Source organism: Physella acuta, unplaced genomic scaffold (assembly GCF_028476545.2).
Source record: "Physella acuta isolate Inbredline_101_S28 unplaced genomic scaffold, ASM2847654v3 ptg000348l, whole genome shotgun sequence".
NCBI lineage: Eukaryota > Metazoa > Mollusca > Gastropoda > Physidae > Physella > Physella acuta.
The window spans coordinates 196163-210860 of NW_026731867.1; the positions used below are offsets into that span (position 1 = coordinate 196163).

Sequence of the window (14698 nt, forward strand, 5' to 3'; positions counted from 1 at the left end):
TACAGTCTGTCAACTAAAGACACGATCAAGGCCAAACTGGGCTGATGCAACTGATACAGGGGGTGTGGACTGATAACGAACACAAAGCCATTGCGTAGTTTCGGAAGCGATACGACAGAACTGCGTAGTTCATAGTCTGATGCAACGAATGGAAAGGATTACGAATACGAGGGGATATAATGGGAAGGCGACTGGTAGAAAGCGCAGAACCTAGTTGAAGACTGAACTGTGGGGACGTGTTGTGATTTGTGAGAATAGGAACGATGGACACGTGCATTCTGATATGTGAGGACTAGTGAGGACAGTGGGGGTCAGTTGGTTCATTGTATTCTTGTGGAACATTGATGCATTGTTATGTGGAGCATTTCTATTGATTCATGTAATAAAGAGATCAATGTAAACCTGCACTTCCGAGTATCTGTATTGTGGTCGATGTTGTGTGCTGGTCAAAGATAGCACGAGTAAATACATTCGGTAACATTTGGCACTACAAGTAAATAGACTCGGTAACATTTGGCGCTGTCGGCAGTGGAATTCAACTAGACCAGCCGCTAGCGGCACCCATTGTCAACCTAGTTAATAACTGTGTTTCGTGTGTGAATTCGGACAATCAGGAACAGGGAAAAGTATTCTTACATAAACGGTAGGAAAGGTCTTTTTTTACTCAAAGAATTAAAATTAGAATGTCTAATCTGGACGAAAAGCCGACCCATATTGTGGTCCTGCCCAGAGAGTCCCACATCAACAAATTTTACGGGGACGGTGATCCAACCTTAACCAACAGGTTCAGTGAAGAGGTCAAAGCTGCCTGGGCCTCGAGATACATGTCACCAGAGGAAAGATTAAGGTTGTTGATGAGCAGTATAGGGGAGACGGTTAGGGCGGAGGTCGAATGCCACGATAAAGATCTCCAGAAAGACCCAATTAAGGTGCTAGATCTAATTGTGGAGACCTTTGGGGAGAGACGGTCGGGATCGCAACTGCTATCGGTGTTCGTAGGTATAAAGCAGAGACTGGCGGAGAGTGTGATGGAATATTCACACCGAATGAACAGGGCCTTTGAAGCTGTAAAAGGCAAAATACCCGACAAAGATGCGCGCCTGCTGAGGGACCATTTCATCGAAGGGTTAGCAACCCCTATGTCAGGAAGATATTTGAAAGAGGAGGTATACAAAGACCCACATTTGACCTTCCTTCAGGTCAGGAACTCAGCGATCCGCAGGTCCGAGTATGAGGACGAATCGAACTGCTCGGTAGAAAAAGTCTCTGTGCCGGAACAGAAACAATCACCACCCACAGGTACCGGCACGATGGAAACCATGATGGCTCAACTGTTGGCTCACCTGGATAAGTTTGACCAACGGTTGGGGAGGTTAGAAAGCAGGTCAGCAGCAGATAATCAGGGCAAAACTGGACAAAACATAGACAAGTTAGACAGCCGCGACCTGCCAATCCATCACTCCAGTGGACAGCTGACGGTCGACCAATCTGCCTGTCCTGCTCACAGCCCGGACATATGGCACGGTACTGTCCGGTGAAACGATCGCCCTATGTAAGGCAGGTCCAGGCTACAGAGGGGCGAGGTTATGGCTTAAGAAACAAAATGGAACAAGCAATGAAAGAGTCTCAAACAAGACTTGAAGAGAAATTATCAGATATTGAAAAAGAACTTCAAATTACACAAGAAAAATTAGATTTGAAGCTTTCTGAACTTCAGAATTGTGAAACTAAGCTAACAGATACTATAGCCTTGGTGGAAGAACTTAAGAATTCAAAAGACTTGTTAATAATAGAAAAAATGAACTGTGAAATGAACTTGGATGTTAAAAAGTTTCAAGTGAACAATTTGTTGGCTGAGAAAAATGATGATAAGGAAGAAATTGGTAGACTTAATAATGAGATCTCAATGTTAACCATGAAACTGGATAGGGAAAGTTCATGCAAATTAAAAGCACAGGAGATATGGCAAGTCGTGGAGATGCCTAAAGTAGCCGGTGGCCCCATTAAAATAAGACCCACCAATCACACCAAACCGGATCGGTGGGAGAATATTACTCAATTAAAGAAGTATTGGCATAGTCAAGAAGAGCATTTACACACAAAGAAACCTAAGACAATTAGGGAACCGGAAACTACAACGGAAATTCACATACCCATCCCGGAACCATGTCACCATCAACAGCACAACAGCGATACACAAGTGGAGAATAACTGCAACAATGAGGATCCCGGTCCTCTCAGAAGCAGAGAGACGGTAGAACATCAGATAAGTGGTCCGGGGAGAAGTTTGAGGAACAGAAAGAATACGAAATTTTTCGTCAGCAACCATCAATTCTTTCATGGTCGCGCTGGGATGAGAACAGACTGTTCAAAAGCTATAAAAGTGAACTGGTGAAGACACCAAACGAAAAAAGGCGGGGGTGGATGTGAATTCTAGAACTGCTTTTTGTCTGAGGAATATGATGTAGACACATTTGATATGTTGAAATAGGAATAACTGTTTATCTTATACGAATGTGACGACATCGACAGTGAGTGGAACAGTAAATTTTTTTTTTACGGTGTTGCGTTTGACATTGAAGGAGTGCACCTGCCAAGCGTTGTTTGTGGTTGAAAACACACAAAAAAGGCGGGGGTGGATGTAACTAGTGTAGTTACTAAAGACGATAAGAACACAATACAGTCTGTCAACTAAAGACACGATCAAGGCCAAACTGGGCTGATGCAACTGATACAGGGGGTGTGGACTGATAACGAACACAAAGCCATTGCGTAGTTTCGGAAGCGATACGACAGAACTGCGTAGTTCATAGTCTGATGCAACGAACGGAAAGGATTACGAATACGAGGGGATATAATGGGAAGGCGACTGGTAGAAAGCGCAGAACCTAGTTGAAGACTGAACTGTGGGGACGTGTTGTGATTTGTGAGAATAGGAACGATGGACACGTGCATTCTGATATGTGAGGACTAGTGAGGACAGTGGGGGTCAGTTGGTTCATTGTATTCTTGTGGAACATTGATGCATTGTTATGTGGAGCATTTCTATTGATTCATGTAATAAAGAGATCAATGTAAACCTGCACTTCCGAGTATCTGTATTGTGGTCGATGTTGTGTGCTGGTCAAAGATAGCACGAGTAAATACATTCGGTAACATTTGGCACTACAAGTAAATAGACTCGGTAACATATATATATATGTATATATATATATATATATATATATATATATATATATATATATATATATATATATATATATATATATATATATATATATATTCTAAATTTTCTCGCTGAGATTAAAAAAAATATATTCATAAATAGGACAAAAAATATTTTTTTTAAGTAACGATTTGTATAGTTGAGCTTCTTCATTTAACTAACTACGATATTTTTTTTTTAAAAGTCTGAACCAAAAGCGTGGTATGGTCAATTCTTCCTCTCCTTATAACGCAATACCTTAGAATATTTTTCTATATTTAAAAACAAAAAGCTTAGAACACCAGTCTAATACTACTGACAATAGTGGAGTGTCCACCAGATTTAAAACAAATACTTGTAATAAATATCTTACCCATTAGGATTAGTTGTCATAAGAACCTACTGGAAACCATTAACGTTAATCCACCGTTGCACAAACACTCTAAAAGCTCTTTGCTGTATATCGATATTGGCAATACAACGCTATTTGCTATGTAAAGTCGACTTCAAATACTTAGTATGATTAATTATTTAACACACAATTAGTATGTTAAAATACACGGTATGAAACATAATAATATATAGAATTTTAGATTACTATGTTTTTCTCTCGGAACAAAGACATTCATATCACACAGAATGGATACTGTTTAAGTAGAGATGAACACATATAGTTTGAAATACTTCTGCCATAATAAATGAAGTTAATTCTCTAAGAAAATGAAATCACCTTTTGTCAATGGAGATGCGGGGATAATAGTAAGTTGGTGTTTTTGTAGCGAAGGTATCTTTCACGGAACTGACGGATATGTAGCAGCTTAGCATGGGGGTGGGGGTGGTGAAGTCCTTAGTCCTCCCATAGTACTGGCTTGAATGTTAACAACTTATCATGGAGTAGAGATGGTAAAGTCCTTAGTCCTCCCATATTACTGCATTGAGTATGTTAGCAGCTTATCATGGGGGTGGGGGTGGTAAAGTCCTTAGTCCTGCCCTAGAACACACAAGAGTATGTTAACAACTTATCATGGAGTAGAGATGGTAAAGTCCTTAGTCCTCCCATATTACTGCATTGTGTATGTTAGCAGCTTATCAGTTGGGTGGGTGTGGTAAAGTCCTCAGTCCTCCCACAGTACTGACATGAGTATGTTGGTAGCTTATCGTGGAATAAAGGTGGTAAAGTACTTAGTCCTCAAAGAGTACTGACATGAGTATGTTAGCATCCTACCTGCAAGGAATTGTATGAACCTTCAACTGACAGCACACAGGATAATACCACCCCCCACACACACACCACCACCACCACCACCGCACCGGGGCCTTGTTAATTAACATTATACAAGAGATGGCGTATATCCTTCTCATTACCTTGGTAACCACAGACACATGTGAGGGAATTAGGTGGATTCAGGTAAACAAACAAGACACAATGGAACCCACCCCCCGTGTATACGAGGTCAGAGGTTAACGAACTCATGACAACTGAAAGTAATTCATTAACATAATTACATGGTGATTCGTAATAACAATCTATTTTTTAAATAAATTGCGAAATCTTAACAAAAAGTATATCTAAACGGAATAAACTAATTTTGTAACACGATATATATATATATATATATATATATATATATATATATATATATATATATATATATATATATATATATATATATATATATATATATATATATATATATATATTTGTGTGTGTGTGTCTGTTTGTGTGTGTATGTATAAGCGTCTGATGCAACTATACATCTCTTGATACATATTAGAATAGTGTTATCTTTAATCTGGCTGTTATCGACTCGCTCAGTACAAAACAGCACTCATAACGTTTCATTTGTACTGCACCAAAATGGGTGTAGGAGAAAGTTTAGTTTTTATACGTGTGGATCACAAACCCTTTCCCCGTTCGCTGATTCTTACCTTTATGTCTCCCTTAATACCTGTTTACTCTTTCCACTAGTCACCTTTATTGTCACGCATACATGTTTAGATTACGCTTCATCGTTCCCATTGTATCCATTCCACTCAATTCACACTTCATCCATTCCATTGTATCCACACTTCATCCATTCCACTCTACCCACACTTTATCCATTCCACTCAATCCACACATCATCCATTCCACTCAATCCACACTTCATCCATTCCACTCTACCCACACTTCATCCATTTCACTCAATCCACACTTCATCCATTCCACTCAATCCACACTTCATCCATTCCACTCTACCCACACTTCATCCATTCCACTCAATCCACACTTCATCCATTCCACTCTACCCACACTTCATCCATTTCACTCAATCCACACTTCATCCATTCCACTCTACCCACACTTCATCCATTTCACTCAATCCACACTTCATCCATTCCACTGTATCCACACTTCATCCATTCCACTCTACCCACACTTCATCCATTTCACTCAGTCCACACTTCATTCATTCCACTTTATCCACCATGCAACGATTACACCCTATCAAATATTATTCCATGTTATTCATCCATTCAACTCATCCAAACTTCAACAATTCTACCATCCAAATTGCATCCATTCTACTTTATCCATACTTCATCTATTCAATTCTATCCACATCTTTAACTATACTACTCTATCCATACTCTATCAATTTTATTCTATCCACACTCCATCTATTCCAGTCTATCCATTCTTCAAACATTTCACCCTATCCAAGATTAATCAGTTTTACTATATTCAAACTATAACCATTACACACTGTCCATAATTTATCCTTCCTTCTATATCCACGCTTTATCAATTGTTCTCTCCCCATACTCCATCTACTTAGCTGTATGCTTATTGTATCCATTCAGCTCAAAGTTTAATCAATTCTGCTCTCACGACAGTTCTTACTCAGTAGTAACTTAACTTATCCACCCCACTACATTTCTCAACTTTCTCTAAAACCATCTCCAACTACTATACCAATCCTGTATTTCTTTATCTTTCCCACCACTCATCTCCCTACCCCCCCCCCAAAACATCTATTCTATACCCCTCTCTACCCCTCTATACCCCCTCCCACCTTTTACTCCACCTACCAAATTCCCCGTGCCTCTACTGTGACCGACAGTGACACAGGTAAGTCGAAACACCTGGGCATAAATCCCTCAGGTGCAAACATGAGCTCACTCATACACCTGTACTAGTGTACTAGTGTTCACAAGAGGAAAGATAGGCAGATCAAACTTAGGTAGACAGACAATGATACAAAACAGAACTCATAGAAGGTGAGAGACAGATTGTCCAGTCATAGTCTTATCGAGATATTATTAAATTGGGGACCGCGTAGCCTAGCGGTAGAGCGCCTGACTGCTAAACCCCGAGTTCGGATCCCGTGCTTTTGTCGGTAGGATGTCCTTGAGTCCACCCAGCTCTGTTGGGTACCCGACTCCCGTTATGGAAACAAAGGCGGCTGGGCATAATGTTGACCACACTATCCCCACACTATATTTAAACAGAGTCACACAGTAATAAATACTACATTTTGTTGTATACTGAGGCCTAGCGACCAATACCTGTGTCCTGAGCGAAGTATCAATTTTGCACACCTCTCTCTCTCTCTATTTCCCTTATTTGTATAGTAAATCACAGGCGCAAAACAAACGTCCCCCCCCCCCCCCATTATGGAAAGGTTGGATGGTGTTTCTGCCACTCACTGTTCTGTACTCGTTTTTATTTTGGAGTCGCAAAGTCGATGTAGAAAGCAGTGAAATAAATTTGAAAACCCAAGTAACAGTTTATTTCCTTAAGATTGACTATGTACAATTAAGTAATGCAACTTAGAATGATTTTATTAATTTTTTCAACCATGTTTGTCACTCCCCTGAGGTCGCCCCCCTCCCCCGGGACGGCCGCCCCAACCACCTTCCACTCGCTATATTGTGTTTTTTTTTACTGCTGTTTACAATGTAGCAAGAATTGTAGAGTTTACGCACTTAATAAAGCGGCGTCACATCTAACCATATTTAGTTCATGTTGTTTTACCTTACGCTTAGAACAAAGTAATACAGAATTATACAACACTTAAATATAGTAGAGGGGGGAGTGGGGTAGGGGCTTGATTCAACGTCCATGACCTTTAATGCATAAGCCAACAGTTAAAACATGTTGTTAGCTGTCGCGACCTGTGGCATATGACCTCAACAAAAAAGTTTTGTTCACAAAATGTCTGATGCTTTAAACTTGAACACAAGAGGCTACAAGAAATATAATTGGGAACACAGCAGACAAGCGTCGTAACTCTGATTGTGTGACGCGAGTGCGCATGTGCGAACAAGCTGACACGTGATAGTTATCAGGGTGACTTGGTGGTTGGTTTATGTGGTTGGTGAACTCGCATATGTCAGGGGCAATGGCACCAGTACTCACACTGGTCCATACACGTGCACATATACACGAACACACAAAAACTCAACGACACTAACGCAATAGCTAACACTCTCTAAAACCACTACTAACACACACACATTACACACACACATGTTTACCAAAACACACACACACACACATACACATGCCATCAAAATACAAACACACACACACTTTCCTATGACGTTTGGAGAAACGTTGAACGAGTTTGCACGAGCAAACTTGTATACAATCCAGAAGTTTCTCCATCTGCGCATGTGTGTCCGCCATGTTGTTTATGTTCTCTTGGTAACAAAGTAAACGTTTACACAAAATGATCTCATTAATAGCAAAATATTTTTTAAAGAAGCCATTTGTCATTAAGCTAATAGTGTTATCAACACAAACTTGTCAATTTAACTAATACACCAATAGCTGTATAAAAGGTTTTCTTAACAGTTAAAACATTGACAAGTCATTAGAGCCTCGATAAAACTTCGTTTACGATCAAATTTAATAACTTTAACGATTGTAAGTTATGCTACATGTGTGTAATAAAGAGGACAAGTCAGCTACAATCAAGCTTCATAAAAAGATAAACTGCAAACATCCAAATTATTCTAAAATGTCAATTTAGTGTCAATGTACACTAGGATAATACGCGCAGTAACAAACATATCATAAATCATACTTTGTCCTTTGCAAAACACTAGTCGAATAAACACAGACGATACACTTGTCTCTCACAATTTAAAGGCTAGGAATTATTTTTTTTCCATAACCCCGTTAGAAAAAAATCTTTTGGTTATGAAGCCGACAGCAGTCTTCTTAAAGTGAAGGACCAAATTAATTCATTTATGGAGTATTTTTAAAAAAATCTCAATGACAATTAAATGATTGTTTTTATGCCTGTAATTAAGAACTAAATAAGTTTAATATGGAATTGCTATATCTGCTTAGCTTTTCTTAATAAAAACTATCAATATCCTTGTATGAATTAAATGATTGTAGTTGATACATTCTGAGAACCTGAAATTCATTGAGTAGATCTAGATTTCCATTTAGATATGTAAGCAGTGGATGCAGGTCTAATTAGTGATGGTTAATTAAGATCGCATTTTTAGATATATTACAATCAATCAAGGATAAAGGCTGAGTTAATCTATTTAATAACTTATCTTCTTCTTCGTTCATAATTTTTAGTGTTGGAAGTGATCGAGCCTTATCTGCCAGAGGGTTTGAACTCGAGACTTTTTCGAAATTAACAACCGTGACTAAGTTATCGAAATATGAGAATTTGACCTAACTCAACGGATAAAAGCGCATTATCAACTCCTGTATAGAAACAAAATAATTCTAACTTTGCTGGCAGGATCAAATATAATTTTTCACAGAATTAGACTTGTCTCTAAACCTAATACAAACCGTAAACCAAAATCTAATTTTTCTTATTTGAATATATATATATATATATATATATATATATATATATATATATATATATATATATATATATATATATATATATATATATATATATATACTAGCGTACCCGACCCCTGCGCGTTGCCGCGGGGATAGAAGAAAGTTTGACGAAATATATTAGGATTTCACCACCGCGTTATCAATTATAATTATATGTTCTTAGATCGTGACCTTCTTTTCTAAAAATGAGTTATTTAAATGTAAACAATGCCTGTTCTTTATAATGAACTCCCCAAAGTTTCATGCCTATCGGATAAACGGTGTCACTTTTATTATTTTTATATACTGTAAATAGAGAAAAATCGGAACTTCCCGTGGCGCCGCCCTTGCGAAATTAAAAATTATTTTTTTACAGAACCCTTCCCTAGAGTGGTATATTGAACTCCCCAAAGTTTCATGGCCATCGGATGAACGATGCCAAACCAAAATCGACTTTTATTTTCATATACCGTATATAGAAAAAACAAATCGCGCCGTGTCGGGGCGCCACCCTGCGAATTTGAAATATTTTCTTTTTCGCAGAAACCTCCCCAGAAATATTCTCAACAACTTCCTAAAGTTTCATCGTGTGAACGGTGTCACGCCAATTCATTTTTATTATTTTTGTAAACCATATATAGAGAAAAATCGCAGCTTCCCGTGGCGCCGCCCTTGCGAAATTAAAAGTATTTTTTTACAGAACCCTTCCCTAGAGTTTTATAATGAACTCCCTAAAGTTTCATGCCTATCGGATGAACGGTGTCACTGCATTTCACTTTTATTATTTTTATATACCGTATATAGAGAAAAATCGGACCCTCCCGTGGCGCCGCCTTTGCGAAGTTAAAATTTATTTTTCTACAGAACCCTTCCCTAGAGTGGTATAATGAACTCCCCAAAGTCTCATGGCTATCGGATGAACGATGCCAAACAAAAATCGACTTTTATTTTCATATACCGTATATAGAAAAAACAAATCGCGCCGTGTCGGGGCGCCACCCTGCGAATTTGAAATATTTTTTTTTTCGCAGAAACCTCCCCAGGAATATTCTCAACAACTTCCCACAGTTTCATGGCGATGTGATGAGAGGTGTAGTAATGCATAAAGGACACACACACACATACATTGCTTTATATATATATATATATATATATATATATATATATATATATATATATATATATATATATATATATATATATATATATATATACACAAAACGCACAGTAACCAAATATACCTGTGATCTCAATAAACCTAATATCTTTACAATCCTCCCAATGTTTTGAGTAATGTTGGTCTGACATAGTACAGACACATTTCTATTACACCATGTGGTAACTGTTTGTAACCCCCCCCCCCCCCAACACACACACACACTATTACCCTGCGAATATTTCCCTGTCATTCCTGTGGGATCAGACACATCTTCTGTTATTTTCATCTCATCGGTGTGTGTTATTGTTATATTCGGGATGTTCAGGTACACGTTTAATTAGACAATTTATCGCTAAGACTCCCCGGTGTCTGGCTCATAGAGTCAGAAATACGAACAATCAAATGTATGGGTATAAAACCGACTTGGTGTAGGTTGCACTTGTATGTCTCGTGAACAACGTTTGCATCTGAATACAGCGAATAATGTATAACACATTTTGTTGTTGAAGATTGTGTACGTTATCATACACGATAAGAGGTGGTGTTTTGTTTGTTATATTTTAAAATTCCACTCATATAGCAGTATTATTTTGCACGAAATATGATTGTAGAGAATCAATTTCTTTTTTACATAGTCTGAACTTCAATTTAAGAGAATGGGCGACCAATACATTAACTCTCTTATTATAGAGTATTTTATAAAGTTATATGATGATTAAATGCTGAGTATCATATATCATTATATGATGATAATGGGAAGGGAGGGAGGGGGTTGATGGGACGACAGAGCGCACGACTGCTAATTCGAAAATCTCAAGTTTCAAAGCCGTATGGAGATTTTAAATCCACTCAGCTCAAATGGGTACCCGACTCATGTTAAAAAAAGTAAACTCGGCTGAATAGAGTGCTAAACACATTATAACTTCAAATGCCTATATCACAGACAGAAAAGAACTATACTTGAACTGCCCCTTAGCCTTCCAGGTTTGAAAGAGTAATTTTATACTTTTTAGACATGTGTTGACAGGTCTAGTGTCCAATGGGTACAAATAAAAACTACGAAAGTATTATTCATCAAATAACCCACGCGTTGCTTTGCTCATCCTTATTACTGTTGCTATAGAACACAAACAGGGTTTATTACTTTGTATTCTAATTTTGTTTTGTTTTTGGAAGGAAAAAAAAATATTCCGTTTAGCATTGCCCCTCCCCCCCCCCCCCCACATCACCTCCCTTTTCGCCACTCAAATAGATTACAAGCCACAATCAATTAATGAAGCACTCAATTACTTCAGACCAACCTCAGCAACTTTTGAGTGAGGTTTGTGCTTATGATGTCATCTACCTCAGTGCTGACGTAACGAGATGAGAGGTGAATCATGAAATGGGCTAATCATTTCTGTCAACAGCCATCAATCCTGTGACTAGTTGTTTTTTTTACCGAAATATTATTATATGCTGAGCTTACATTTAGATTATCAAATCTTACAGTTTTGTAAATTAACTCAATTTTCTGGTATCCTATTAATGAAGGCTCATAATGTGTATATAGATAATAGAGGTCCAGGTCAGGATAACAAGCTATTAAATAGATAACATAATTTAAAATGCGCAATAGAGAACTGTGCAAACAGAAATATACGCAAATACAAACGATTTCTACTAGTACACTTACATGTTATAATATTTGATTGGAAAATCGATTTATTATGCCACAGTGTAAGCTGCAATAGGTCATTCTCTGATGGCGTGAAGATCACGTGATCACTACCCCTGACTCCCGTGACGCATTAACACACAAACGTGCGAACCCATCGCCATACAAATGTATAAATGTATATTACAGTATATCTGACTTCATTGCACGTCGACTTCAATTTTTTTTTTATATTCGGATCTGACGTCACCTAATTTCCCTCACCATGATTCTATCTCATTACATAACCCATGTTTATGACCTGACATTGGCCTTGCCATCTTTGACGCACATATCCCAGCAGAAAGGTCGCAGGACGGATGTACTGTTGAATAACACAGGCAGTCGCCAAGTTTTAGGTCAAATGCATGTCATGTAATTTACAAAGAGGAACGGCAGTAATATAAGTAGAGTCTACGCGCGGCAAACTGCGTTTTCAGATCTAGAGTTTCTTTCAGGCATATCCCCCTGTGTGATATCATACAATGCATCTCCCGACGGTTAACAAATATATAATTTATTACAAAATATATACTTTTTGAAGTGTCTGCCCCGCCCCTCAGCTCTCGGTATATATATATATATATATATATATATATATATATATATATATATATATATATATATATATATATATACATATATATATATATATACATATATATATATATATATATATATATATTTATATATATATACATATATATATACATATATATACATATATATATATATATATATATATTTATTTATATATATATACATATATACATATATATATATATATATATATATATATATATATATATATATATATATATATATATCAACATAAAATACGAAAAATGTGTATTATCAAAAGGAACTTATAGTTTCGAGTTAGATAATTATTGTAAACTGAAGTATATTTCATTCTAAGCCTTATAATTGTATGTGTTTACTTACAGAATCATTGAACAATTCTTTTCAACAAAAATGAGAACAGACACACAGCATACAAACAAATAAAAAAACAGACAGAATAACCCTTAATGTATGTCACGTTACTGTTATATAATTGACTTAATAAATAAAATTAACTAATTTCTTTAGATTACCTTATTTGCCTACATCATGTTCATTCCACATCCACTGCAGCGAATAATTCAAATTATGGCCTAGAGCTTTTCAATACATTGCATGTAAAGGGGAGTTATAAATAAAACTATTTATTTGTAGTAAGTAAGGTTACCTCCCCTCTTATCTTTTTCTCCGCATTAGCTTTGAAACTCAAACCAGAGTAACCATATTTAATGTAAAAAAACAAACAAACTACAATTCAAGTAATATATATATATATATATATATATATATATATATATATATATATATATATATATATATATATATATATATATATATATATATATATATATATATATATATATATATATATATATATATATGTATCAAATCCGATTTTTTTAAATTACATAAGTACAATATCATTTACTGATTTGAGAAGTTACAAAATAAAATTGATACATGGATTTAATAAAGTTCAAGATACAACTAATTATTTTTCAAAAAGAAGGTAAGATCTGTCAATACAAAAATCATCGGTGAACATTGTGATCCTGTGGTAACCAGGAAATACAAATAAATTAGAAGAATTGGCTATTTGTGTGAGTTTTTTTTGGTCGCCTATATCCGATTTGGGTCCAAAAAAATATTTAAAAAACTACACTTTTTGAAAGCTGCGATTTTTCAAACCATTGATATGGGTGCACATTAATTAAATGAGATCATCTAATTACATACTAAAACTAGTCATAACAAATTAATTTTTAATATGGGACGTCGTGGTCGAACAATAGAGTTTACCCTGCGTTCAGTGGAGTGGAAGATAAGCCTGGTGAGAACCAAAGGACAGAAGTGACCGAGACACGGTAATCAAATCAATATCCAAGCCAGTTGGTCGGAGTTTGCCGTGTTGAGGCCTGCCTTGCTAATGGGAGACACCTCCAGAGCCGGTGATGTCCGTAAAGAAAGAAAGAGTTAACGGTTTCTAAAGTGGATTTTGATAGTCCTATATTTTAATTTTTTTTATTACCAATTTCATTATTCTGGCGAAACAAGTGTATATTTTTATATGAATACATTTTATTTCTTAGTTAAAGCTATTTAAATCAAATGTATTTACCTAATCCTTATCAAATAATAAAATATTTAAATTAAAAAATAGTGGAAGGGGCTCTTTAAAAACTAGGAAATTTGTAGCTTTTGGCTCTTCCGTCTCTAAATGCTGCCGATCCCTTTCCTGGTTGGTTCCAAATTTTAAGGTTTGTCTCTCTTTTGGGGACCAAACTTTTTCTTTTTTTTTTCTATTTTTTTTTAGTATTTTATAATAGCTTTTAATATCTTCACGCTAGATGATGGGTTGAAAACTAACAGTCAAGAAAGTTGGCAGCCATTAGTAATTCCAGCGCAATTTCAGGGGCAATTGGAAACTCTGGAATATCAGTTGAAGAATTTGTGTACCTGACTTTATAGGTAAAATACATGCACACTTTCTGGGGAACATGAGACGGAATTTCTCTAAAGTTAATTTCATTGTTCTTATGCTCTGAAAATTGACCAGGACCACTTAACATTGCTTTGATGGTTCCAGATGTTAAAGCACGATCTCTCTTTACAATAAACTCATGTCCGTCTGAAGATAACAGTTTGACATATTGGGAGTTTGGACCTTCAATGCCCCCATATACTTTCTCTTCAGCATCTTTCTTTTCATCTTTGATGTCAGACATTTTA

At 36.5% G+C, this 14698-nt stretch overlaps 1 protein-coding gene across 1 annotated transcript; it reads right to left on the reverse strand.

Annotated features, from left to right (window-relative positions):
- Nucleotides 1-14331: 14331 nt before the first annotated feature.
- Nucleotides 14332-14698, reverse strand: LOC131941130 (elongin-C-like). Its single transcript, XM_059300143.1, has one exon. The coding sequence runs from the start codon at nucleotides 14692-14694 to the stop codon at nucleotides 14332-14334; it is 363 nt and encodes a 120-aa protein (XP_059156126.1). The 5' UTR covers nucleotides 14695-14698.

Bases quoted from the DNA above. Each gene is read 5' to 3' on its own strand.
- LOC131941130 (XM_059300143.1), bottom strand. From the start codon at position 14,694: ATGTCTGACATCAAAGATGAAAAGAAAGATGCTGAAGAGAAAGTATAT.